Here is a 27,089-nt window from a genome sequence, read left to right as displayed (position 1 = left end):
TTGGCTATCACTGGGTGGTAATATCTACACATCAAATACCTAACATGGGACAAAGACAGACCTACAAGAACTGCCCCAGACCCCTCACTCCTTAGGTGGGGACCCCCGGCCATCCATAACAATGGTGAGCGGCCTCCACCCTCAGCACACTGGTGTGTCTTAGCCCCCCCAGGCTAGCCTAAGCCAGCCATTCTCCTGGCGCTCTGTACTTCCCATTTGAGCACACTCATCTCTTTGAGAATTACAGCTTTAATTCCTGTCTTCCTTGTCATACTGTAAGCTCCATGATGGAGCTTCCCAGAACTGCCCTCGCCTTGTTCACTGCTCTCCCCTCAGTGCCTCAAACAGAGTCTGGCTCCCAACCGGCCCTCCAGGAGTATTTGTGAGTAGACTCAATAGGACATACCAACTGAGGGAGAGGAAAAGGTGGACGAAGACGTCCGGACTGAGAGACCCTGAGAAAGGAAAAGTGCCTCGCTCGAGGCACAGCAGAGGCAGAATGAGGTCACAGTTCCTGTCGGGGACCTCGGCTGTTCAGAGAAGGGCCTTCTCCTTACCCTAGGCTGAAAAGAGGCTTTGCAACAGACCAGGATTCCCTGAAGCTCAGTCCTTGGAAGGCTGGTCTCAAAATGTTCTCTAGTTTAAGAAGCCTGGGAAACCCTGGTTAAAACGAAAAACCTTTCTTCACCACTGGACTTTTCAGATCCTTTATTATGCTCACATGCTTACATGCACATAATTGCTGGCAAAGGCCACAGGCTGTATTCCCCACATCTATTTGACCATGGAATGCTGTCTGTGAAACTTGGTTTGAAACCTTTGGGACCACCCCACGATGGCCTGTCCTTATTTACTGAACATGGCACAGCACAGAGTTTTGTTGCAACTTTTTGGGCAGTGCAGGAAAACTCTATTTCACAAATGAAAATGACTCCAAGCCCCAAGATATAAATGGGATAAAAACAGAACTGCTCTGGTTGGAGGGGGTTCTGGGGATTCCACTCAGCTGCCATTCCTTCACGGCTGCCATGCCAGGAACTATGCTATCCTAAAGAGTCTAGTCTAAAAAACCACTGGTACAGAATCTGTGGACAGGGCTGACATAAATCTGGCTTCTGACAATGGCCCCGCCGTGAACTGTTTTATATTGGGCAGATCACATGGCCTCTCTGGGCCCTGGTTTCTGCATTGATACAATGAGTCTGATAGATGAGATACTTTCTGGAGTCCTGAGCTTTAACCTCTGATACGATGAGGACTGGGCTTCCGAGGTGGTGCTAGTGGTAAAGAATTTGCCTGCCAATGTAGGTGGCATGGGTGGGTTCAAGCCCTGGGTCGGGAAGATCCCCTGGAGGAGGGTACGGCAACCCATTCTACTATTCTTGCCCACAGAATTCCAGGGATAGAGGAGCCTGGCGGGCAAAGAGTCAGACAAGACTGAAGTGACTTAGCATGCACACACTCATGTGATGAGGACTGTGATTTTATGACTGCAAAATTCTAACTCTACGATTTTATGGTCCTTTGATTCCGAGATTCCATGGCTGAATATTCCAGTTCTGGGACTGCCTGTAGCCAGCCGGAGCTGGTGCAGCAGACAGGAGCACAGGCTGCAAAAAAGCAGAATTCATTAACTGCAGTGTGCTGCCCAGGGGCACTGGGTTCCCTGGGGAGGGCATCCCCCGTGCAGGATGGAGCGGGTGGCGTGTGGAGGGGTGGGAACAGCAGCAGCTCAATGGGCAGAGCAGGGAGAGGGACCCAGGTCTCCCGACTCCTGCTCTATCTTTAGATCTCCATAGCAACCGTCACCAGGGTGCTGAGCTGCAGGCGCGGGCTGAGCTGGCTGCCTGAGCTGGCTGCCTGCAGGAGGGAGGGGCATTAGCTTCCTTCCGTACCTCTTTTGCCAGGGAAAGGACTCTGGGCTGGGCTCTTGAGCCAGGAAAGGGAGACTGAGAGGGAAGCCCTTTGCAGCAGGAAGGGCCTGGGGCCAAAAGAAAGGTAGACTAGGGCCCCACCTTGCTCTGAGAAGTGGTCAGGTCAAAAAAGCCTCGACCTTCATTGTGTCAGGCTCACAGCACTAGAGGCCCAGACAGCAAGTTCTTCCTCCAGCCTCCCCTGCGGTCATTCCCTAAACAGTCGGTGAGCACCTCCTCTGAGATGGCCCGGAGGCCACAAGAGATACACAGACTCCAGGGAAAGCAGGCTTTGGCTGAACAATCAGGAAAGCCCCTCCCAGTCCTCCTCCTGCCAATTCCTACTCAGCCAGGACCTGGCTCCTTCCAGGAAGTCCTCCCTGACTGCCCACTGTATACTTTCCTGTTCAGGACTCCTACTGCCCCATCCTCTATCCTCCCAGCAGGATGCCTGTCGGAGCGTCAGTGACCTCGTGGGATGGATGAGAAATGGAGGTCTGCAGAGGCAAAGATATTTGTCCCAGGTCACCTGGAGCACCAACAGCAGTCTCCCATTCATGTCTTCGGATTCCAGTCTGTGCTCCTTCCTGCTTCCCAGTGCCGGGCCCCAAGCCTGAGCTTTAGAAGCGAGGCCAGGCCTAGAAGAGGAAGTAGGAGTCCTCAGCCAGGCCTGCGTGCAGCAAGTACCCAGCCATGTCCTTGGTAAACTCAGCTGATCCACAGACCAGGGCGAATGGCTTTCTCCGACAGGAGCCGACCAGCTCTTCAAGCAGGTCCCGGTCCAGGCGGCCAAAGCGGGTCCTGTCGCGGTAACTCCAGGGAAGCTGCTCCAGGGAGTTCTCCTGGGCGGATGAGAGACAGTGGGGGTGATTCCTGGGCGTCCTCAGAGTTTACACAGTCAGCTCCTCTCTGCCAAATGAGGAACCTGAGCCAGAGGGGATGGGGGAAGCAAGCTTCTCCCAGCCCCACCACAGGCCAGGTACTTCCTTCCACAGGGACTCAGGTCACCCTCACAGAAGTCTGTGGGCCAGTAGGCACAGTTGAGGCACAGGGAGGAGGAGGGATGTCCCTGGGACACACGATGAGGTGGGGCAGCAGTGGGATCAGACCGTGGGTCCCATCATTTCCACGGCCTCCAAGGGGCTGCTGTCCCCGACACTCTGGGGGGAATGTTTTCTCACCGCGACTGTGGGTCTCCCAGCATCTTTACAAGATTATTTATCACCATCACTCTCAGAGCATAACTTTTGTGCATTTAAGTCTTCAATTCACTTGTTGAGTTAACCAATGTCTACTGAGTGGACTCGATGGACATGAGTTTGAGCAAGCTCTGGGAGTTGGTGATGGACAGGGAAGCCTGGGGTGCTGCAGTCCATGGGGTCACAAGGAGTCGGACACGACTGAGCAACTGAACTCACTGAGTGGACTGTGCCCGGCCCTGTGCTAGGCAATGGGGACAGGACAGCTGCTCCAGGCAGACAGGGCTCCTGGCCTCATCTGGCTGTATATCAGTGATCCCAGGCTGCCTTAACCAAGAGAGGTGTTTATTTCTCTCACACGGGAAGGCTAGAGAAGTATTCTGGGGGTGTATGAGGCCCCAGGCTCTTTCTCGTTATGCTCCTCTAGCCTTAGCTTGTGACTTTCATCCCCAAGGTTACAAAAGAAAATCTCCACTACCAGCTGACTTGGAAAAATTTCTTTTAAGTAAACATTTTCTTGAAGTATAACGTATGTATACATATGTCATATATTGTATATGTATTGACAGTTTGGAGAATTTTGACAAAAGAGAAGAAGCCATGTAACCAGCATCCAAAACAAATAAAACCCCAGCAGAATAGGGCTGTCACCTCTGCAGATGCTATTGAGGTGAACCTCTCATTCCTAGAGCCAAGCTGCGAGACAGGATGGAGACAGCGCTGTTGCGGTTGGAATGCAAGCTTTGCCACCAATTTCTGGTGAGTGACCATGACCTCTCTGAGCTGCTGTGATGAGTGATGAGCGCGGGGTGATTGAGAAACCCTGAAAGAGGCTCCATGAGAGCAGGCCTAGAATCCCAGGCACATTCAGAGCCCATCAGACCCCGAGGGCCTCTGAGGACAGTGCTGTGCTGCTCACAGTGGATCCTCTCTGATGATCTGCATCTTCTCGTGTGCCCTTTGTGCTCTGACCTGCCCAACAGGCCCCCTCGAGGGCAGGAACCAGCAGGGCCCACTGGCCTTGCCCCTCCTTCCCACTGCCCAATCCCCCCTTCCTCCCTGACCAGTTCATGCAGTGCAGCTCACCCTGACTGTACACCAAGAGATACATGGGGTCTGGTTGCTGCTCAAGTCGGGAGGGGGACCCTCAACAATGAAGATGCAGCGGGGTGGGTGAAGGAGAGCCTGGGCCGTGACAGCAGAAACACCTACACCAGCCGGGAGGCTCAGGGAAGCTCCCAGGATGGAATTACACCTCTGCAGAGAGATGTGAGGGATGAGTGGGCGTTAGCTTAAGAAGTGGGAAAAAGTGCTCCCTGTGGGGGAACAGCATGAGCAAAGGCAGAAAAGCATGGAGCACTCGCGACCAGAGGCAGACCAGTGATGCCAAATGCAGCGTGCAGTGGATGGAGGAGGGCCAGGGTGCGAGGCTGCAGAGGGCTGGCACACAGTCCTGAGAGCCGTGGGGAGCCAGGGAAGGGCAGGAAGCGGGGCAGCGATGTGGTCAGAGCTGACCTTCCAGAGACAGGATCAAAGACAAATAGGCAAGAAGTGGCCTGAACAGGGAGACCCTTGACGATGCTGTCACTATGGCCCAGGCAGCAACTGGAGTGGAGGGAGCACGGACAGGGAGGAGGTGCCTCTCACTCCATCCTCCCCCACCTGCCCTTGCTATTGACAGCTATTGACACTCGCCTGCCCAACCCCAGGGCACCGGCATCATCAAAACCCTGGCCCAAGGTAGGAGGCCCCGTATTGCTGGTGAACTTTAACTCTGCCCTCAAGCCCAGGCTCAAATGCCATCTGCTCTGTGAAGCCCTCTCTGCTTGCTGCCAGCACCCTGAACACACTCCACAGCACCTCTCCCTGTGCTGTTTTATACCAGCAAGCAATAAAACCATGGCTTCTCCACCAACTTGCTGTGTTACCTTGGGCAAGGTTCTTAACCTCTCTGTGCCTCGGTTTCCACATTCATTAAAAGGCCACGATGGCAGTACAAGCCTCCAAAGATTCTGGTGGGGGCTATATGAGTTAATACACATACAGTGCTTAGAACAGTGCCAGGCACAGAGAAAGTGCTGGATGAAGGGAAGCCCTTGTCAGCCGTCTCTGTGGCTGCCTCCACATATACAGGTGAGCCCCTGGAGGCCAGGAACAGGGCATCTTCATTTTTAAGCAGGACTGGCCCTTCCCTCACCCCTCTCCCCTTGGCTGTCCACTAGCCCTTTGCTCCATCTCTGACCTTGGGCATGGCTGTCGCTGCTCACGCTCACCAAGCATGACATCCTGGGTGATCAGGCCACTGAGCATTCCTCCTGATAGACAGGCCTGTGGACTCTGGCTCCTGGGGACCTCAAGATCTCTGGTTTCCTGACAGCCTCCCACCCACAATGTCAAGGATCACGGAAGTCTTTAGGGACACTCTAAGTACAGGGCAATGAGGCTGACCCTGAGCAAGAGAACGGAGGGGAGACACCAGCAGGGGACCCCAACCCAGGGTGTGCGGGAAAGAGAAATGAAGCTACAGACTAGGGGAAGGCACACAAACAAAGACACCTGAAGGCCTAGCTTGAGGTAAGAGGCAAGACATCCCCCACCCCCAAGCCGTGGCCCTGAAGGGAGGGCCCGGAGGGGTCCCTTGAATGAACGGCGGGACAGGGAACCAAAGGGAAGAGGGCTCAGGAAGCAAAGCCATTTCTAGCTAGAGTGGCTGGGGCTTGCACGGAAAAGGGATGTGGAAAAGACTTTAACAAATGCCATGAACTCGGATCTAGTTTACTCCACCAGCTGTTGACAGGGTGAGTGCCTCCTCCGTGCCTGGCACTGGGTGGAGCACTGAGAGACTGGTAACCTAGAAATATGTCCCTGCCTCAATCAGCCATGACAGCCAGAGGACGTCTGTGCCTGGCCCACTGCTTCCACCACCAGGCCCCTTGCCCACACAACGCAGGATGCCGGAGGGTGGATGGCAGGCAGCAAAGCATGCTGGGTGAGAGCTGGTGCTCTGGAAGCAGACAGCCTTGGGCTCAGATCCTGGCCTCACCCCGTCTGGCAGCATGACACAAGCTGGTGCCTTCACCTCTGAGCGTCAGCTTCCTCATCTGCATGACGAACATGATAACACAGGCACACGCTATGGCTGCCAGCAGTGGCGAGAATGATTATTACGGCACGGGTGAGAGAGCCCACAGCGGGCCCTCGGGAGGGGTGCAAGGGGGCAGCAGAGTCTCCATCAGGGACGGAAGTCATCCCCTGGGCTCACCTGGCTGAGGACAAAGAAGGTGCGGACATTCCAGAAACGGGCCTGCTCCTGGAGGAAGGTTTTCAGGTAGATGCCCTCAAAGGTCTTGAAGCAGCCGACCAGGGTGATGAAGGTCTCGTCCTCTGCATTGTCTGTGATGCTCTGGAGGATGGGCACCATGGGGGCCAGGCCGGTGCCAGCAGCCAGCATGAGGAGCTCCCCGTACTGGGGAACAAGACGGTACATGACAGGGCTGGGTTGGGAAGGGGTCTTACCCCACCTACCAACAATGGGGCCTTTTCCTGGGCGTGCTTGAACTGGATGGTACTGTCCTTCTGGGGTGTCCTGCCCATCTGAGCTTCCCTCTCTACCCCCTCCAGGGAACCCTCCGTGCCTGTGAGCTACAGCTTGTGAGGCCTATGGAACAGAAATCATGGAATCCGGAGGCTGCAAGGAAAAGCAGTGGTGCAGCCATCCTACAAATGGCTGGCTGCCTTCTAAAGCATCCCCAAGGGACTCTGCTTACACACTTCTGCTGATAGGCAGCCCACTGGATCAATCTTAAAGGAAATCAACTCTGAATACTCATTGGAAGGACGGATGCTGAAGCTCTAATCCTTCAGCCACCTGATGCGAAGAGCTGACTCATTGGAAAAGACCCTGATGCTGGGAAAGATTAAAGGCAGAAGGAGAAGAGGGTGACAAAGGATGAGATGGTTGGATGGCATCACTGATTCAATGGACATGAATTTTGGCAAACTCTGGGAGATGGTGAGGCTCAGGAAAGCCTGGCTGCAGTCCGTGGGGTCGCAAAAAGTCAGACACGACTTGGCGACTGAGCAACAAGCCCACTACTTCCTAAGAAGTCTGCTGTATTACAAGCTGACTCCCCTTGCCAGGGAGGGCTTCTCATCTCAGTGACCTGAAACCTGCTCCAACCAAAGCTTTGCCCACCACCCCTATCCCGGCCCTGCCCTCTGGGCTGCTTCCTCTGCCGCAGGGCCACCTTGCAGAGATCTGAGGGCCCTGGCTTGGACCCTGAGCCTGCTCTTCTCTAGACTAAATGAGATACTATACCTCAGTGCCTGACACAGTGCTGGCCCAGAGAGCCAAGCAATAAAAGTGAGCTCCCAAGGGGCCCCTGTTCCACCAACTCCCCCTCTCCAAACCTGTTTCCTGGCTCTAGGTCTCTTTAAGATCAGTGCTGTGCAGGTTAGTGCCTGACCCGCACAGTGAGGTGTTCACCTCTATGCTTTGTAGGTCTCTGTGAGTACAGTCCGAGTTTCCTCTAGCTTTAGCGATAGCCACCGCACACCACACTACTGCATGGAATGCTTCTTGGACTACCGGGAGCCATGCAGATCTCAGGATAAACCCTCAGCCCTATGATCTGGGCAAGTTCTTTCACTTCTCAGAGCCTTGGTTTCTTCACTGGTTTAAAAAAAAAAAATAGACCTCTGCAGAAGAGCACCTATCTCAGAACTGGCATGAGGATTAAAGAGATGACAAGGGCCTGGTACGGAGCCTGGGACCCAATGCAGTTAGATTTCTGCCCCTCACTGAGCCCTACTGCTGGCCCGTCATCCTGGCCTGTGCTCCGATTCCCCCAGCCTCCAGTCACGGAGGCTGCCATGTGTCACCTCTTTCTCCCCTCATTGCTCAGGCTCTCCTCTGGGGAGCCTCCCTTGAGCCACGAGCAGGTGTTCCCACAGCCTTCTGCACACCCTCCTCACCCTGTGTTGTTATCATCAATCTGTGCGCCCGTCTCCCATCAGACTGGGAGCGTCTGGAGGAGGGCTCATCTGACCCATCTCCGGGCCTCCAGGGTCCAGCACTGGCCTGGCCCCGGGTGAACCCCTATGAATGTCTGTGGAACAAATGCAAGACAGATGCTAACACGCCAGTCTCAGGGCTGACGTGAGCCACCTGCCATGAAGTTGGCTGCAGAGTGGCAAGACTGGCCTGCACCCTGGCACCCTCACAGGAGCAGAGCAAAGTCTCAGCCACAGTCTCAGCAGCCAAACGTTGGTGCGTGAGACGCCATGTCCTTTCCTTCACAGCCTGGCCCTGTGCCCTCCCAGACAGCAAGTGTGGGGCTTTCCCGAGGGGTCTGTGGATGCCAAGACTGTTATGTCTGGGAAGATGGCCTGCAGGTATTCTTTATTTCTTCTTTTAGCTTCTTTATATCTGCAGATTTTGGGGGGTAATGAACAGATACTACATTTGTAATAAGGAGAATACCAGTAAAAGCTATTTTTAAATTACACAAAAAGAATGGACACACAGACATAGCAAACAAACTCGTGGGGACTTCCCTGGGGGTCCAGTGGTTAAGAGTCTGCACTTCAAGTGCAGGGACGCAAGTTTGATCCCTGGTGGGGGAACTGGGATCCGCATGCCCCGTGGCATGGCCAAAAAGGAAAACAAACTTATGGTTACCAAGGAGGAAAAGAGACGAGGGATGAAGTAGGAGTTTGGAATTAACATATACACTGCCATATATAAAGGAGAAGGCAATGGCCACCCACTCCAGTACTCTTGCCTGGAAAATCCCATGGGCGGAGGAGCCTGGTAGGCTGCAGTCCATGGGGTCGCACAGAGTCAGACACTGAAGCGACTTAGCAGCAGCCATAAACTAGATAACCAATAGCGACCTACTGTAGAGCACAGGAAACTGTACTTAATATTTTGTAATAACCTATAAGGGAAAAGAATCTGAAAAAGAATGTATGTGTGTGTGTGTATATATAACTGAATCACTCTGCTGTATACCTGAAGCTATCACAACACTGTAAATCAATTATACTTCAATTAAAAATAAAAGAATAGAGAGGAAGAATGATTCATTCTTTTCCATTTGTTTTGCTTTGTTTTCCTCATTATAAAGGTAATAGGTACTCATTGTGGGTAATTTGGAAAATATAATGAAGAAAATAAAAATCACCCATAATTCCACCAACCAGAGCTGCTAACATTTTATTGCTTTTTTTAAAAAAAAAATACTTTTTCTGTATAATCTAACTTAAGTTTCCTAGCTTGTTGTGTATTCAGTATTTTACTTAGTATTGGTCATGACCTTACAGCATAAGCATCAACATCATTTATAAACATAATTTTAAAATCCAGGATAGTAGTCTATCAAGTGCCTGTAACCCAGTGTACATAATTGCTCTGTTGTTGGATGTTCAGCTGTCTCCAATTTCTCGCTATTATAAATACGCTGCAATGAACATGTGCAAGAGGCAGCATTTGGATTCTTTCCATAGGACACACTTCAGAAGTGGAAGCACTGGGTCAAGGATGTGAAGATTCCTAAGACTCCCAGTGGTGGTTTAATTGTTCAGTCGAGTCCACCTCTTTGCAACCCCATGGACTGTGACCCACCAGGCTCCTTTGTCCACGGGACTTCCCAGGCAGGAATACCGAGTGGTTTGCCATTTCCTTCTCGAAGGGATCTTCCTGATCCAAGGATCGAACCCAGGTCTCCTGCATTGCAGGTGGTCTCTTGTATTGCAGGCAGATTCTTTGCAAACTAAGGCACAAGGAAGTCCCAAGTCCCCAGCACACACTGTCAAACTGTTTTCTTATATGCACCAATTGATGAGAAATGACTGCTTTTTCCTAGGAGTGTCAGGGCAGGACTTGAACATGCCATGAAGATGAGGGGAAGAACCCTTGGCCTGGGAGGCAGGGGACTTCCCAGCAGCAAGTCACAAGGTGTACTTAGGGAGTGGTCTCCATAGTCTTGTAAATGGCCCGTGAAACTGGAAAGAGATCCGAGAGTCAGCTGGTGTACGGGCCCTACATGCCAAACTTAGTCTGAATTTTTCCAAGCAATGTTCAGGCATGGATGGTTCTGGGACATAGGCAGTTTTGTCTCTTAGTACCTATCCCATCTCCTCCCATGTCCAGCCCCAAGTATACTCTTGGCATTAGGTCTGGGCTCAAGAAGAATGGCACAGCGAGATTATATGGCTTGAAACATGAGAACCACAGTCCTGGAGGCTAAGCTGGCAGGGGTCTCCTGAGGACACAGCATGGGCACTGACCTGGTTTGGTTTATAGAAGAAGCCTCCGAAGGGTCCTCTCCAGAAAGCTGTGTCTCCTGCTTTCCAGGACTTGACATACCGGGACATCAGCCCAGTCTGGTAGCACTGGAAGCAAACAAAGGGAGACCTCAGTGGACGGGCACGCGCCACCAATACAGGCCACGGCAGCCGCGCCGCCAATACACGCCACGGCAGCCGCAAGCTCAGTACTTTACACGTGTTGTCTCATTTAATCCTTCTAATCATCCACGAAGTTAGTACTGTCAGCCCCCGTTTTCAGATGAGGCCCAGAACCTTAAACAGAAGGTAAATGGTAAGACCAGGATGAGAATCTGTATGACTGTCGGCCCTAACTACAGAGGTCTCAAACCAAATAACCAGGGGCCACACGGGTAACACAACTGAGTGAAGAATCAGGGAAGAGACAATTAATGGCACCTAACAGTCTCAGCATCAGGCAGACAAGAGTGAGTGGTGGAGACTAAGGTAAATTGGTGAGCGAATACTCTTTCTAAAGGAAGAAGCCACTTTGCAAATTCCAGTCCACAGTCCACAGGGCCAGTGATGCCAGATCTTCTGACTTTCTAAGAGGGGCAGGAAATCCATATTTTTAAGAAAATTTTCCCATTCTTGAAATGTTAGCAGTTAATTCAAAATTTTAAAACACTATACAGGCCAAAACGAAATATATTTGTAGGCTAGAGGCAGTTTGTGAGCCACTCACTTGCAATCTCTGCATATCCCTATACTGTCTCCTGGCTGGAGGAAAAAGTGAAGGTTGTGGAGGGGATTCCTCCACGGGAGAAGGGCAGTATGCACTTGCTGGGTGCCCACCCACTCTGTGCTGGGCACTATGCTGGGGCTGCAGGGAAGACAGCTGGACCTTAAGCTCCATGAAAGCAGCCAGTGCCTGAATCATGGAAAGGACTTTAACATCTGAATGAACAAATCAGTAACCCAGATCAGGCCCTCCTAAGCTTAAGGAGCTCACAGTCTAAGAGGGACCTAAGTCTCAGACATACACAAGGTAGAGACTACCTAATGCCTGAGGAGGTGCAGTCACTTCCAGTGGAGCGGGACTGAGGAGAGCTTCCTGGAGAAGGAAGCAGTGGGGCTGGACCTTAACGACTGGGTAGGATCAGACTCACTGGAGATGGGAGCAGACGGGCACAAAGGATTCTGGGCATCAGGTGTGGTATGCTCAGGGGTAGGACAGCCCAGGTCATGTTCTAGGAACAGCAAGTGGACACGATAGAGTAGGGTCAGGGGAGCACTGGGAGAGAGGACTGGAAGAGTGTTTGGAGAAATTATAACCAGGCCTGAAGGAGAGACTGGGCTTTGGTCACCAGACTTGCTTTTAAACACTCGCAGCCACTTCTGGTACCATCGCTGCCTTCCTTGGGCACCAAATGCATAAAGCAAAGAACGTCCTTGGCTGACCTGGAAGAGGTCTGGGGAGGAGGCTACGGTTTTTCTAACTTGCTGAAAGATACATTTCAGCCTATCCCTTGTTTTGTGGCCCTGGTCCTACGGAGGCACAGCCCCAGGGGTGGCCTTAGAAGCCCTATGGCACAGAGAGAACTCAAGGAGAAAGGAAGGATTTTTCTGTGCCTCTGGCACTCACACAGAGCCTAGCACAGGGTAAACCCTCAAAACACATCTGTTTAACAGAACTGACACTGGACTTGTTCTTCCATTTGGGATCATATTACCCAAGGGGCCTTGGGACAATATCATCTCTCTGAGCTTTAGTTTCTTCATCTGCAAAGTGGGGAGAATATGATCTACTCTGCAGGGTGGTTACAAGGTTGAAATGAGGTAATTAAAGAGCTAGAGGCAGTACCTGGAGCCCAGAAGGTGCCTGAGAAATGGGAGTTCCCCCTTCCTATCTACAAGGGAGTGTAAACCTTAGAAAACCCGCCTGCCTTCCCAATTTGCCAAGACATTTCCAGTTCTTCAGCCAGCGGCTTAGGGATAATTAAGCATCTCTCTGAAGAGAGGCTTTCCGGTAAACGAAGGAGAAAATCAGCCTTGCAGCTGGGAGTGATCCAGCTGCCCTGAAGTACTGTCTCTAGGCTTATCCTTTCAATAGAAACACACCCAGACAAGCAGCTTGGGGAAGTGGGCCATTTGGAGAGGATTTGTGGAATCTCCCAGACAAACAGTTGCGTGGAGAAGGGATCCCATCCAAGCTTATGTTTGAGGGAATAAATACTCGAGCTCTGAAGGCAGGCGGGGAAGGCGGGAGCCATAGATGGTGCTGGGGACTTGGAATCAGGAGGCCAAGGCTTACCCACCACTTGCACTTCTTACTACCTGGGGAGCCTCAGGCTCTCCTGGGGTCTCAGTTTACTTGTCAATGAGAGGGGGGTAATTTCTGTCCTATAAGGGAGACAAAGGATGTGAACACCTATCTTGAGGATTCTGTTTGGGAAAAGATCTAGAGCTATGTATTAGGCCGACTCATGTGAAACTGCTGGTTCCATAAGTCAAAAACGTTAGCGTGTCAGCAATTTCATATCAGATCAGATCAGATCAGTCGCTCAGTTGTGTCCGACTCTTTGCGACCCCATGAATCGCAGCACGCCAGGCCTCCCTGTCCATCACCAACTCCTGGAGTTCACTGAGACTCACATCCATCGAGTCAGTGATGCCATCCAGCCATCTCATCCTCTGTCGTCCCCTTCTCCTCCTGCCCCCAATCCCTCCCAGCATCAGAGTCTTTTCCAATAAGTCAACTCTTCGCAAGAGGTGGCCAAAGTACTGGAGTTTCAGCTTTAGCATCATTCCCTCCAAAGAAATCCCAGGGCTGATCTCCTTCAGAATGGACTGGTTGGATCTCCTTGCAGTCCAAGGGACTCTCAAGAGTCTTCTCCAACACCACACTTCAAAAGCATCAATTCTTCGGCACTCAGCCTTCTTCACAGTCCAACTCTCACATCTATACATGACCACAGGAAAAACCATAGCCTTGACTAGACGAACCTTTGTTGGCAAAGTAATGTCTCTGCTTTTGACAGAATATGAATATGCTATCTAGGTTGGTCATAACTTTCCTTCCAAGGAGTAAGCGTCTTTTAATTTCATGGCTGCAGTCACCATCTGTAGTGATTTTGGAGCCCAGAAACATAAAGTCTGACACTGCTTCCACTGTTTCCCCATCTACTTCCCATGAAGTGATGGGACTGGATGCCATGATCTTCGTTTTCTGAATGTTGAGCTTTAAGCCAACTTTTTCACTCTCCATTTTCACTTTCATCAAGAGGCTTTTTAGTTCCTCTTCACTTTCTGCCATAAGGGTGGTGTCATCTGCATATCTGAGGTGATTGCTATTTCTCCCAGCAATCTTGATTCCAGCTTGTGTTTCTTTCAGTCCAGCATTTCTCATGATGTACTCTGCATATAAGTTAAATAAACAGGGTGACAATATACAGCCTTGACGAACTCCTTTTCCTATTTGGAACCAGTCTGTTGTTCCATGTCCAGTTCTAACTGTTGCTTCCTGACCTGCATACAAATTTCTCAAGAGGCAAATCAGGTGGTCTGGTATTCCCATCTCTTTCAGAATTTTCCACAGTTTATTGTGATCCACACAGTCAAAGGCTTTGGCATAGTCAATAAAGCAGAAATAGATGTTTTTCTGGAATTCTCTTGCTTTTTCCATGATCCAGCGGATGTTGGCAATTTGATCTCTAGTTTCTCTGCCTTTTCTAAAACCAGCTTGAACATCAGGACGTTCACGGTTCACGTATTGCTGAAGCCTGGCTTGGAGAATTTTGAGCATTACTTTACTAGTGTGTGAGATGAGTGCAATTGTGCGGTAGTTTGAGCATTCTTTGGCAGTGCCTTTCTTTGGGATTGGAATGAAAACAGACCTTTTCCAGTCCTGTGGCCACTGCTGAGTTTTCCAAATTTGCTGGCATATTGAGTACAGCACTTTCACAGCATCATCTTTCAGGATTTGGAATAGCTCAACTGGAATTCTATCACCTCCACTAGCTTTGTTCGTAGTGATGCTTTCTAAGGCCGACTTGACTTCACATTCCAGGATGTCTGGCTCTAGGTCAGTGATCACACCATCGTGATTATCTGGGTCATGAAGATCTTTTTTGTACAGTTCTTCTGTGTATTCTTGCCACCTCTTCTTAATATCTTCTGCTTCTGTTAGGTCCATACCATTTCTGTCCTTTATCGAGCTCATCTTTGCATGAAATGTTCCTTTGGTATCTCTGATTTTCTTGAAGAGATCTCTAGTCTTTCCCATTCTGTTGTTTTCCTCTATTTCTTTGCATTGATGGCTGAAGAAGGCTTTCTTATCTCTTTTTGCTATTCTTTGGAACTCTGCATTCAGATGTTTATATCTTTCCTTTTCTCCTTTGCTTTTCGCTTCTCTTCTTTTCACAGCTATTTGTAAGGCCTCCCCAGACAGCCATTTTGCTTTTTTGCATTTCTTTTCCATGGGGATGGTCTTGATCCCTGTCTCCTGTACAATGTCACGAACCTCATTCCATAGTTCATCAGGCACTCTATCTATCAGATCTAGGCCCTTAAATCTATTTCTCATTTCCACTGTATAATCATAAGGGATTTGATTTAGGTCATACCTGAATGGTCTAGTGGTTTTCCCTACTTTCTTCAATTTAAGTCTGAATTTGGCAATAAGGAGTTCATGGTCTGAGCCACAGTCAGCTCCTGGGCTTGTTTTTGCTGACTGTATAGAGCTTCTCCATCTTTGGCTGCAAAGAATATAATCAATCTGATTTCGGTGTTGACCATCTGGTGATATCCATGTATAGAGTCTTCTCTTGTGTTGTTGGAAGAGGGTGTTTGTTATGACCAGTGCGTTTTCTTGGCAAAACTCTATTAGTCTTTGCCCTGCTTCATTCCATATTCCAAGGCCAAATTTGCCTGTTACTCCAGGTGTTTCTTGACTTCCTACTTTTGCATTCCAGTCCCCTATAATGAACAGGACATCTTTTTTGGGTGTTAGTTCTAAAAGGTCTTGTAGGACTTCATAGAACCGTTCAACTTCAGCTTCTTCAGCGTTACTGGTTGGGGCATAGACTTGGATTACTGTGATATTGAATGGTTTGCCTTGGAAACGAACAGAGATCATTCTGTCGTTTTTGAGATTGTATCCGAGTACTGCATTTCGGACTCTTTTGTTGACCATGATGGCTACTCCATTTCTTCTGAGGGATTCCTGCCCGCAGTAGTAGATATAATGGTCATTTGAGTTAAATTCACCCATTCCAGTCCATTTCAGTTTGCTGATTCCTAGAATGTCGACATTCACTCTTGCCATCTCTTGTTTGACCACTTCCAATTTGCCTTGATTCATGGACCTGACATTCCAGGTTCCTATGCAATATTGCTCTTTACAGCATCGGACCTTGCTTCTATCACCAGTCACATCCACAGCTGGGTATTCTTTTTGCTTTGGCTCCATCCCTTCATTCTTTCTGAAGTTATTTCTCCACTGATCTCCAGTAGCATATTGGGCACCTACTGACCTGGGGAGTTAATCTTTTTGCCTTTTCATACTGTTCATGGGGGTTCTCAAGGCAAGAATACTGAAGTGGTTTGCCACTCCCTTCTCCAGTGGACCACATTCTGTCAGATCTCTCCACCATGACCCGCCCATGACTTCTTATACATTTATTGCCTACTCCTTGGGTCTCTGGGGCATTTTGCATCCAGACCATTTTGTTCATCTCATCTCTACCAACTGCCCAGCCCACCTTGGCTGCCCCTACAAGCATGTCTCCCTCCACCACTCAGACTGAGTATAGATCCCACCAGACCCTGCTCTATTTCACCTCTCCCCGCCTTTGGTTATCCAGCCCTGGAACACCACCTCTAATCTGTACTCCTTCTTCAAGGCCCAACTCAAATGCCCCGGCCCTTGCCAACTCCTTCTATAAGGTAATTTCAGTTAGCTTGGTCCCCAAGGTACTCCATGTCCCATCTTTTGCCTGCGCACCCGCTCTGTTCCAAGATGAATGACTGGAAGTTCCCCAAATCATGCCCCCTTGGCTGCTGTATATACACACTGCTCAGCACTCAGAGCTTCCTTCCCAATCCTGAGCTTAACACAGAGCTCACACACATAGCTTCCTCGAGGAAGCCCAGCCCGCTTTCCCTGCGGCCCCAGGTGCCCTGAGCTGGGCTGGGGCCTGCTGCGTCTACCACCTTGCAGTGTCCTAATCTGGCCCCATTGGACGGTGGGCACTGGGTCTGACTCCCCCTGGATGCCTGTGCCCAGCATACAGAAGGAGCCCATGACTTGGTTCCCCTTTCCCTGGCTCAGTGCTCACGCTCCATCAGTAGTAAGATGGTGAGGAGGAAGAGCTTTACTCTTCTCAGCCCAAGCCTTTTGTCCATAAAATCTATCAGGAACATGCCTCTGTTGATGATGCAGCAGCCCCTTTTCCCTAGGAAAGGAGATTAGAAAAGGCCACCCTCATTGTCCTTGCTCTTCCCTCCAGCCAGCTTCCTCCCACGTGAATCCTGGCTTTTCCCACATCAAAGGGAAGTGCCCAACTCTGACCAAGTTGGCAAATGGAGGTCCAGTCCTTGGCTCTTAGAGCAACCGTGTGAGTTGACTTACCTTGATTAAAACTTCGAAGTATCCTTCTGCATTGGCAGGGCTGATGGGCGTATAGGCTCTCTGAATTTCTAAGTCATCTACTGTCCCTCTGGGAAAGAGATGCACTTGGTCAGGCATTCAGCCAGTCATTCAACAAATCCTTAGAGTACCTAACCTGTGCCAGGCTGGTGAAAGTGAAGCTAGGGGCCCAGTCATCCCAGCAGCCCTCACTGACGGGCAGGCATGGTGGAGCAGAAGACAAGCGTACTGGGCTCCCCTATGACTGCATGCTGGCTATGAGACCCTGGGCAGGTCACTTAAACCTTCAGTTGCTCCTTCTGTAAAATGGGGACAATCACCCATGCTCCTGCTATGTGGTTCCATTGGGATTACAGATGGAAAGGTGCTTCAAAAAGCACACTGATGATGTGAGCTGTTTTAGGACATCACTGAGGTTTTTCCTGACCTCTCCCCGACCATAGCATGATCAAGATAAAAACAGCTATGTTTAACAAGTGTTTAACATTTAGCAAATACTACCACATGCCAGGAACATTGGAATTAGAAAGGATCCTCAAAGGTGCCCTCGTCCAAAGTTTGACCTGATGCATGAATCCACTCCAGTATTATCAACAAGGGGGCCAGAAGGATAATCATGCAGACATGTTGTATTAAGTGCCTATGATGCACCAAGTATATTACAGGCAGTACCTCATTTATTGCAAACAATAACCAAAATGAAGAAACCAAGGCTTAGAGAAGGGATGCCACCTGCCTGAGGTCACACAGCTAGAATCAACTGTAGCTCCGTCTGCCTCAGAGGCAGTCTCCTTACCACTACTCCTCAGAGCTTCCCGGGAGCACCCAAGCACCCCTTTCTTGAACCCTACCATGTACAAAATTTTCTTCTCCAAGGTATGCAAAGATTAAAAAGGCTCATCCTAATGTATCAAAAGTTGGGCAGAAACATTCAATAAATGCTTACAGAACAAGGAACATATGGCCTGGCTCGGATGCAAAGAGCACTGTGACATTTGCTATGACAGAGGTAAGTAACAGGCACTCTCATCTGGGGAGCCTCAGAAGCCCTCCCTGAGCTGGGTTTTAAAGGATGAGCCAGCCACTAACACATGAAAATGGGGACAGGAAGTAAAGGGAAGAACCTAGGCAAAAGTCTGTGCTGTGCTGTGCTTATGCACTCAGGCGTATCCAACTCTTTGCCACCCCATGGACGGTAGCCCGCCAGGCTCCTCTGTCCATGGGGATTCTCCAGGCAAGAATATGAGAGTGAGTTGCCATGCCCTCCTCCAGGGGCAAAAGCTTAGAGGTAGTTTAATGTAGGGCAAGCCAGGAACTGGTGAGAGAGGCAAGCATGGGGGTGGGCAGCTGAGAACTTGGTGGGCAAGGGAGCTGGGGCTGTGGGTTGGCGTGTTGCTGGGGAGGTGCTGTGGAGCACCAGAAGGGGTCTGAGTGAGGAGGGACGTGGGTGTCCTGAGAGTGACAGAGACAGTGGAGAGGGACCAGACCAGAAGCAGGCAGTTCTGGGCATCCCTGACTTATGGATGGAGGGTTTCTTGGGCTCTGACCTGTCCTGTGGCTCCTAAAGGAACAGTGACTTTTAAGGACTGGCCAGCCAGGCCACAGGCCAGAATGAGCTGTATACAAACACCAGGGGTCCGTGTGAGGCAAGTGACCAGAGTGTGATAAGTAATAAGCTCTCTCCTGGTTTCCTTCCTGGCTACACCTTCTGTCTCCTTTGCTGGCTTTACCTCCTCTTGCCAACACTGTAAATGGTGGAGTTGCCAGGGTTCAGTCCTAACTCCTTCCTTCTTTCCATGTCCCGCATGCTCCCAAATGCCATCTAGGTATAACGATATACCTGGATGCTTCCCAGATCCACGCCTGCAGCTCAGATCTCTCTGCTGAGCGTCAGGCCTAGAGAGCTGACTGCCTGCTAGATGCCTCCACCTGGAGGTCCCAAAGAGTCTTGTCCCTGGGTAGGTGGAGGTGGGGATCGAGGTGGGATGAGAAGACAAAATTAAGCTGGGAGGAAGAAGGAAGTGCAGAGGAGTGAAGGCTGTAATTCAGGAGGCAGGCTGTCTGGGCTTGAATCCTTGTTAGCTGTGTGATACTGGGCAAGTCTCTTATTTTCAATGTCAGTCTCCTTTCTATCAACTGGTGCTAATTGTATGAGGTTAATGCCACAAGCTCTGGAGCCACACTGTTTGCTTTCAAACCCTAGCTCCAACATCTGCCAACTGTGTGATCTTGGGGAAGTTATTAAACCTCTCTGACTTCAGTTTCCTCTCTGGTATGATAACGGTGCCTACCACACAGGATTTTGTGAACAATAAATAAGCTCATACATATGAGCATAAACTGTATGAAAAAAGTGTTTGTTGTTGTTATTTATCATGAAAATACATTATCTAGGCCAATTCCAAGAGCCCTCTAAGTCATGTATCAGTGTTTACTCTGAAGATGACAAATGGAGGCTTTAGGAAGGTTAACCAAGTTGCCCTGGGCCACACTGCTAACAAATGGCAGAGTAGGGCTGCAAAGCCTGGGTCCTCCCACTACCCGAGTGTACTGAAGGATGGGGTCCTCCTACTACCTGAGTGTAGCGTAGGATGGGGTCCTCCTACTACCTGAGTGTAGGGTAGGATGGGGTCCTCTCACTACCTGAGTGTACCATAGGATGGGGTCCTCCCATCACCTGAGTGTACTGTAGGATGAGGTGCTCCCATTACCTGAGTATACCATAGGATGAGGTCCTCCCACTACCTGAGTATACCATAGGATGAGGTCCTCCCATTACCTGTGTGTACCGTAGGATGAGGTGCTCCCACCACCTGAGTGTACTGTAGGATGAGGTGCTCCCACCACCTGAGCGTACCGTAGGATGAGGTCCTCCCACCACCTGAGTGTACCATGGGATGAGGTCCTCCCACTACCTGTGTGTACCGTAGGATGAGGTGCTCCCACCACCTGAGTGTACCGTAGGATGAAGTGCTCCCACCACCTGAGTGTACCATAGGATGAGGTGCTCCCACCACCTGAGCGTACCATAGGATGAGGTCCTCCCACTACCTAAGTGTACTGTAGGATGAGGTGCTCCCACCACCTGAGTGTACCATGGGATGAGGTCCTCCCACTACCTGTGTGTACCGTAGGATGAGGTGCTCCCACCACCTGAGTGTACTGTAGGATGAGGTGCTCCCACCACCTGAGTGTACCATGGGATGAGGTCCTCCCACTACCTGTGTGTACCGTAGGATGAGGTGCTCCCACCACCTGAGTGTACTGTAGGATGAGGTGCTCCCACCACCTGAGTGTACCGTAGGATGAGGTGCTCCCACCACCTGAGTGTACCGTAGGATGAGGTCCTCCCACTACCTGAGTGTACCGTAGAATGAGGTGCTGGCCAGGCCGCAGGCCAAGCTGGCTGTTCCCAGGTAGTGCAAACCGGACAAGGTAGGTGTCCTCGGTGAGCCTGTCCACAGCACTGATGAGGAAGGCCAGGAAGGTCTCTGGGCTCAGCTTGGAAGGGCAGCTCTGCAACAGGAAAAGATTCACCAGCTAGAACCTGAAACTCAAGAGACAGGCAAGCCTCCATGAGCATCCTCCCTGCAAGGAGAGGCTACTGTGGTTGACAAGTTTTCTGTATAATAGTGCAGTCCCACCTTCCTTCCCTTTCAGGCTCTAAGAACGCCGGAGCACTTTATGTCAAGGGCACCCTGCTCTGAAGCCTGGCATGGTTCCTCTCAGCCCCAGGATAAAGCACAAGGTCCTTAGTTGGACACTCTAGTGCCTGTGGATGAGTCCTGAGTCTCATTTTACCTCCCAAGCATCCAGTGTCAGACCTTTCTGTGTTCCCCACAAGAACACCTTGTGGATTCCAACCTGTAAGTCTTTATTTGCTCAAGCTGTGTCCTCCATCCAGAACACTCATTTCCAATGTATGGAAAACCCACCTATCCTTGAAACCTGCTAAAACCCAGTATGCAGATTTAGAAACTGATGGGACCTTAAAGATGACCTAATCCAATACCCTTATTTTACATGTGGGGAAACTGAGGCCCAAGTGGTAGTGACTTGTTTGTATAAAGTCACCACCATGAGCAGGGGTTCAAATTCATGTCTTCTAAGTCTCAGCCCATTGCCCTTAATATTCCATCCACCCCGCAGACCTCTTCCAGGAAGTCTTCTCTGACTGCCCCAACTCACAGATCCTGTTCCCCTGAAAATGCACCCACCCAATTCATTCCTGGGACCTTCCCGCACTATAGCACCCCATCCCCCACTCACCAACTCAAGGCCAGGCTTTGAACCTGGGTCAGTCTGCTTCATTAGATCCACTCTTTTCTCTCTGCTGCAGAGTCAGAGGAAGCTCCCTTGAGCAGGTACACCATACAGGGCTGAGGTCAGGAAGATGCCGACACCTGGCCCTCGTGTCTGAGGAGCACCCCCCTTACCTGTGTCTCTTCCCTACTCAGCAGGCTCCTGTCCTTGCTGGCTCGGGCAGCCTCCCACCTTGCCAGGTCTCGCTGGTAGATGTCAAACACACAGGGCGAGCAGCCACTGCCACAGCACTGTGAGGGCAAAGGCTCCACCGGTCGAAGCTGCAGCCAGGCTTCCTCTTCGTCACCTTCCTCCCCCTGGTCCATCATCAGTGGGGCTTGATCAGATACTCTTCCCAGAGCAGGCCCAGGCCCTGCTCCCTTGCCAGCCTGGAGGAGGGAACACGTGTGGTTACTCTCTGGGCACCTCTGTTCCACTGGTTCTCCCTGGGGCCGGCAGGTGCCAAGCTCCGTGTGAGCACATGGATGAATCAGTCCTGGGGTCTGCTGTCTGCAGGGAGGGAGGCAGACAGGCACAATAATCCCAACAGGCAACCACAATCCCAACAGGCAACCACAGTTTCTTGACCTCTTCCCATGCTCTGAGTGCTGGATCAAGATTACAAAGAAAATCTCGCAACAGTGTTCATCAGCTATACTCCAACATAAAAGCAAAAGTTAAAAAAAAGATTACATAGAAAATTTCACTGAACTTTTAAAATATTTTAAATGATGAAGTAAAACATTTATGTACAATTTAACAATTGTTATAAAAGAGTCATTTTGTAACCACCACTCACTCAAGTAAAAAGAACCTTGCTGGCATCCCAGAAGTCATGCATTTGTGTCCCTTCTGATCACACCTCTGTGCCCATAACCACTATCAGTTCCCTTGCTTTTCTATACTTGTGCCACTTTGTTTGCAATTCTATCCACAATTTATCAGATTTGCTTAGTTTTTATCTTTATATGAACAGCTTCTCAGATGGCTCAGTGGTAAAGAATCTGCCTGCCAAGCAGGAGACTTGGGTTGAATCCCTGCATCGAGAAGAAAGAAATGGCAACCCATTCCAGTATTCTTGCCTGGAGAATCCCAGGGACAGAGGAGCCTGGTGGGCTACAGTCCATGGGGTCACAAAAGAGTCGGTCATGGCTTAGCGACTAAACAATAACAACAGTATCGTATGAAATGTATTCTTCTGTGCCTAGTTTCCTTCACTCAGTATTGTTGGCGAGTCATCTACCGAATTGCTGCATTTTATTTAATCTTTACAACAAGGCCAGTCCTGGAGGTGCCATTTTATGGACGGGCAAACTGGAGTCTGAAGAGGTTTAATAACTTACCCAGGGTCACACGCATGCGTGCTAAGTCGCTTCGGTCATGTCCAACTCTTTGTAACCCTATGGACTGTAGCCCGCCAGGCTCCTCTGTCCATGGGATTCTCCAGGCAAGAATACTGGAATGGGTTGATGTGCCCTCCTCCAGGGGATCATCCTGACCCAGGGATCGAACCTGCATCTCTTGCGCCCTCTGCATTGGCAGGCAGGTTCTTTACCACTAGCGCCACCTGGGAAGCCCTACCCACATCACAAAGTTCCATAAATGATGGCACTGGGACTTGAACTCTGCTCTGTCTGGTCTCAGAACATATTGTTCTTCAATAACAGGAACCAGGAGAAGAAGGTCATGGTGGTCCAGGTGAGAATTGATCTAGACCAGGACAGTTTCAGAGAAGATGAGAGGAGAGTGGACAATTAGGGAAATCCTGAAGCAGGAATTAACAGAACACAGAGACTGACAGATGTGAGGTGAGCAGGTGAGGGGGAGAGAGGGCTAAAGGGACATCCAGGTGTGACGCTTGGATCCTTGGGTGGATAGTGGGTCCAAACAGAGTTGAGTTTTAGAGGAAAGAGGAAGGGAGGGAAATGGTAAGTTCACTAAGAGGTACGCTGAATGCCTGTGGGGCATCCAAGGGCAAAATCTAGCTCCATTTGGATTAAGCAGGTCTAGGAACCTGAATCTAGAGATGGAGCTCCGGGCAATGGACAGCAAGGAAGGGATGGGCTGGTAGAGAGCAGGCTGGAGCCTCTGCCGAGGCCTGCCTGGCTTCCTGCAACACTCATAGCGCTTGGTCCAGCCCTGGTCATGGTAGGTGCTCAATAAATGCTCTTCCAGTGAATGAATCTCCACCCTATAGCATTTCACACTGTTCAGAACTTACAAGTTTACATGTCTTTCTCTTCTGAGATTGTGAACTGCTTGAGGGCAGAGACCTGCTTTTTATTCATTTTATGAAGAGGCACAATGTATATTTTAAAATATGCATGTTATATGAAAGAAAGAAAGGAAGGAAAGGAACTTGGTTTCAGGGCCATTAGGTAAATTTTGAAAGACAGACCAGGGAGGAAAATTTAAATGGTTATGATTTATTTTGAGATATTTCTGTGAGGGCAGTTTGGGATTTATCAAGGTTTTCTGTATTTATATGTGGAACTCTACAGTTCATATAGAAATAGAGCTGTCATCTCACTTGCAAGGAAACTATTCATTTAAAATCCCACAGGCAAATCAAAGTAAAGGGGGTTCTTCTCCCCCTCTTGTCTGAGAACAGAACTTAGGGGAAATCTGATGTCACAGAACATTACTTAAAATGCAATTACGACTAAAAGCTCCAGTTTTTGCTATCCTCCCATTCATTCGACACTTACGGGGCAGGGGCTGCTGAATGAGGTGCTGGGACAGAGATGAATGACACTCGTCCATGTCCTGGAGGAGCTCCTGGCCTGGAGGAGTCAGACACTAAACAGATAAAACCTGGGAAAAGAACACAGGTCACTTACTGGGCCAGTCTGTCCCAAGCACTTTGCACTGTCTCACTCTGATCCCGGCAGCCATAGGTAAGGAGGCTATGCCTTCCTTATTCCACAATGGAGAAAACTGCGGCCAGGAAGCCAGAAGTGGCAAGGTTAGTGCATATACCTGGTCTCTTAAGACTCTAGGATACTCTTTCTCCCTAGATTTCATGCCTCTGTAGGGCAGAGGAGTGTCTTCATCTCCAATTTCCAGTGGGCTGGGCTGGCACACCCACCTTGCCAAACTGCCATTGAATTTTATGGGCCCCCTGGAGCCTCCCTAGGGCAGTAGCTTCATGGGTGCATAAAATGCTAGAATCAAGGTGTGGGCCAAGTCTGTGGAAAAGCCAGGAGCAAACCACTAAGCCTGCCAGAGGACATGGAAATCCTGTTTCTTGGTTACCAATCACTTCCCAGGAGTCTTAACTTTTACGATCTTTCCCATTTTTTCCGCTTCCCACATCCATTTACACTAGAGTTTTCTATGGGCCCAAACGATGTGCTTCCAGTTTCCCCCAACACTATCCATCAGCACACCTGCCACCAGCTCTGACCACACCTGTCCCCTGCTTCACAACCTTCAACAGCCTCCCACTGCCTACTACACACAATTCAGCCTTCTTGCCTGGTGCCCAACATTCTTCCTGGTCAGAACTTGCCCCAATTCTCTTACCACTTACTATCATCGATTTTAGAAGGGCAGTTCCTGTATGTGCCACAAATCTCTCTTGTAAAGGAAAGGTTTCTCTTTAGAGGAAAGAAAACCTTCTACTGCTGGTTCAGTGATTTCAGGAAGGTTCAGCAGGCTAAGACCCTCTTGAGGGCAAGTGTGGTATCTTATTCTTTCTGCATTCTACCACCAAGCACAAGCCTGGCAGACGGAAGGCTCAGGCAAGTGGTGAGTGCTCAGTTCACAAAGATCTGGGAGCCAGGCATAGAGCTTGGGGCTGAGATACAGCAGAGGTTAATAAAACATTGGCTCTACCTTCACAGAGCTTCCAGACAAGAATGGTGTCACATCAGTTCAACCCATTCTTCTTACATGTTATGTACCAGGTTTGTATTAAAAGTGAATGAGAGCTGGTTTCCTCTATATGCTGATTTCTTACTCCCAAAAGATTTGGGAGAAATAAAGTGAGCTAAGTTAACAGAAGGAGCTCTATTAACTGTAAACTCCTGTACAGTGTGAGAGTTATTTATCTATCTTTCCTTAAATTTGCTTTCTAGATTTTACTAATTCCATTTTCCCTGCTATTTTGGAAGTGAGTAGAGAAGTTGGCCATGTCAGTTATGAATTTTAAAGATCAGTTTCACATTTCCTCTCAGCCTCTACTTTTGGAGTCTAAGAAGCCAGGCCTTGACACATGTTGCTTCTGCCTGGATGACTCTCCACACCCTCAGACCCTGCTTCAGGGTCACCTCCTCTCAGAGCCACCCCCTTACCACACCCTTCTCATTTTCTAGCACAGCTGTCTTGGACCAGTTTCCTGGAGGTCAATTTTTCCTCAGACTGGGGTGGGAAAGGGGATGGTTTCAGGATGATTTGAGCACATTAGATTTATTGTGCTCTTTATTTCTATTTTGTGGCAATCAGGATATTCCACCTTTACTTTAGGGTTAGGGTTTATGTTCCTATGAGACTCTAATGCCAGCTGCTGAATTGACAGCAGGCAGAGCTCAGGCAGTGATGCAAGTTCATGGGGAGTGACTATCCTGGGGGTTGAGGACCCCTGCGTTAGCAGGTACCCTATTTGCTTATTCATTACATTAGTATGTATTGAGTCATTAAATGTATATTTACTATGTGCTCAGCACTGATCTAGAGGCAGACTTCACAACAATGAAGAAACAAAAACTCTTGCATTCATGGAGCTCCTTGCAGTCATGGAGCTTACATTCCAGTGGGAATGTCATTAAGATCAAAATGAAAAATAGGCTATGTTCAGTGTTAAATACGAAAGAGGCAAACAACTGGGGAAAAGGGATATAAGTGTGTGTGTTGCAATTGCTATTTGGTTTACTTGCTTTCTGTCTGTATCTCCCACTTAAACTGTAAGCTCTACATCGCACATCCATTTTATTCACCAGTGTAAACCCGCTACTCAACAGTGCCTGACACACAGTAGGCATTTGATAAATACCTACTGAGCAAGGAGCAAGGTACCCCTCTGCCGCTCTGGCCCCGCTCCTAGGAGGCGAAAAGGGACATTTTGAGGAAAGAGGAAATTAACTCATTTTGGGCGCTGGGGAGGAGGCAGGCAGTGTGCGAGGTCAGAGCGGCCCTAGCTTGGTGCAAAGGCCACGTTCAGGCTCCACGTCAGAAGTGGTGGAGAGGGAAGGAAACTTACGGGATACCCACCACGTTCTGTGCGCTGCGCAACTGAGCTAGTTTAGGCATTTCCATCCCTATTTTGAGGCTTCCAAGTTGGCGGAGTGGTAAAGAATCCCCCTGCCAATGCAGGAGACAGATCCCTCGGTCAGGAAGATCCCCAGGCGGAGGGAAGCAACCCACTCCAGCATTCTTGCCTGGAAAATTACATGGACAGAGGAACCTGGCCAGCTACAGTCCATGGGGTCGCAAAGAGTTAGACTCGACTGAGCACACAGACACATCCCTATTTTTACACCGAGTGACTTTAAGGCTCTGAAGAAGTACTCTGTCCAAGCTCCAATTGCTCGCAAGAAATCAAGGCTGTCATGAGTTCAAGTTTTAAGTCCCGAAGCTCTCCTAGCTCATTACAGCTCTCACCACAACCACTCACCTACCCTCCTGCGCTTTCCCTCAGGTAAAGATCTTGCAGGTTTCACTCCCACCCGGGGAAGGTGGGCAGGGTTCCACCTGTGAAAAAATGTGGACGGCCTGCGGGGTGGGGCAAGGCCAGAGTTACCTGGCGGTGATTGGTTA

At 49.8% G+C, this 27,089-nt stretch overlaps 1 protein-coding gene across 7 annotated transcripts; it reads right to left on the bottom strand.

Annotated features, from left to right (window-relative positions):
• Positions 1-691: 691 nt before the first annotated feature.
• Positions 692-27,061, bottom strand: LOC113889845 (NADH-cytochrome b5 reductase-like). Of its 7 annotated transcripts, XM_027537164.1 has the most exons (9): positions 26,947-27,060; positions 24,041-24,146; positions 21,467-21,721; positions 20,398-20,546; positions 17,013-17,100; positions 10,403-10,507; positions 6,375-6,578; positions 2,639-2,755; positions 692-2,551 (listed from the first exon to the last, which is right to left on the bottom strand). In XM_027537164.1, the coding sequence occupies exons 3-9, from the start codon at positions 21,659-21,661 to the stop codon at positions 2,534-2,536; spliced, it is 876 nt and encodes a 291-aa protein (XP_027392965.1). In that variant the 5' UTR covers positions 21,662-21,721; positions 24,041-24,146; positions 26,947-27,060; the 3' UTR covers positions 692-2,533. The 7 variants fall into 7 exon arrangements, with proteins under 7 accessions (XP_027392965.1, XP_027392961.1, XP_027392962.1 ...); XM_027537160.1 differs by having other exon boundaries at positions 692-2,755; positions 26,947-27,059; XM_027537161.1 differs by having other exon boundaries at positions 692-2,755; positions 26,951-27,059.
• Positions 27,062-27,089: the final 28 nt, after the last annotated feature.

This window comes from Bos indicus x Bos taurus, chromosome 3 (genome assembly GCF_003369695.1).
Source record: "Bos indicus x Bos taurus breed Angus x Brahman F1 hybrid chromosome 3, Bos_hybrid_MaternalHap_v2.0, whole genome shotgun sequence".
Taxonomy (NCBI): Eukaryota; Metazoa; Chordata; class Mammalia; order Artiodactyla; family Bovidae; genus Bos; species Bos indicus x Bos taurus.
This window is presented reverse-complemented; position numbering and strand designations above follow the sequence as displayed.

Bases quoted from the DNA above. Each gene is read 5' to 3' on its own strand.
- LOC113889845 (XM_027537162.1), bottom strand. From the start codon at position 21,661: ATGATGGACCAGGGGGAGGAAGGTGACGAAGAGGAAGCCTGGCTGCAG. The intron at 6,579-10,402 runs GTCAGTGCCCAT...CTTGTTCCCCAG, and splicing joins TCTTCTATAAACCAAACCAG to TACGGGGAGCTCCTCATGCT. The intron at 2,756-6,374 runs GTGAGCCCAGGG...TCATCCGCCCAG, and splicing joins CCTTCTTTGTCCTCAGCCAG to GAGAACTCCCTGGAGCAGCT.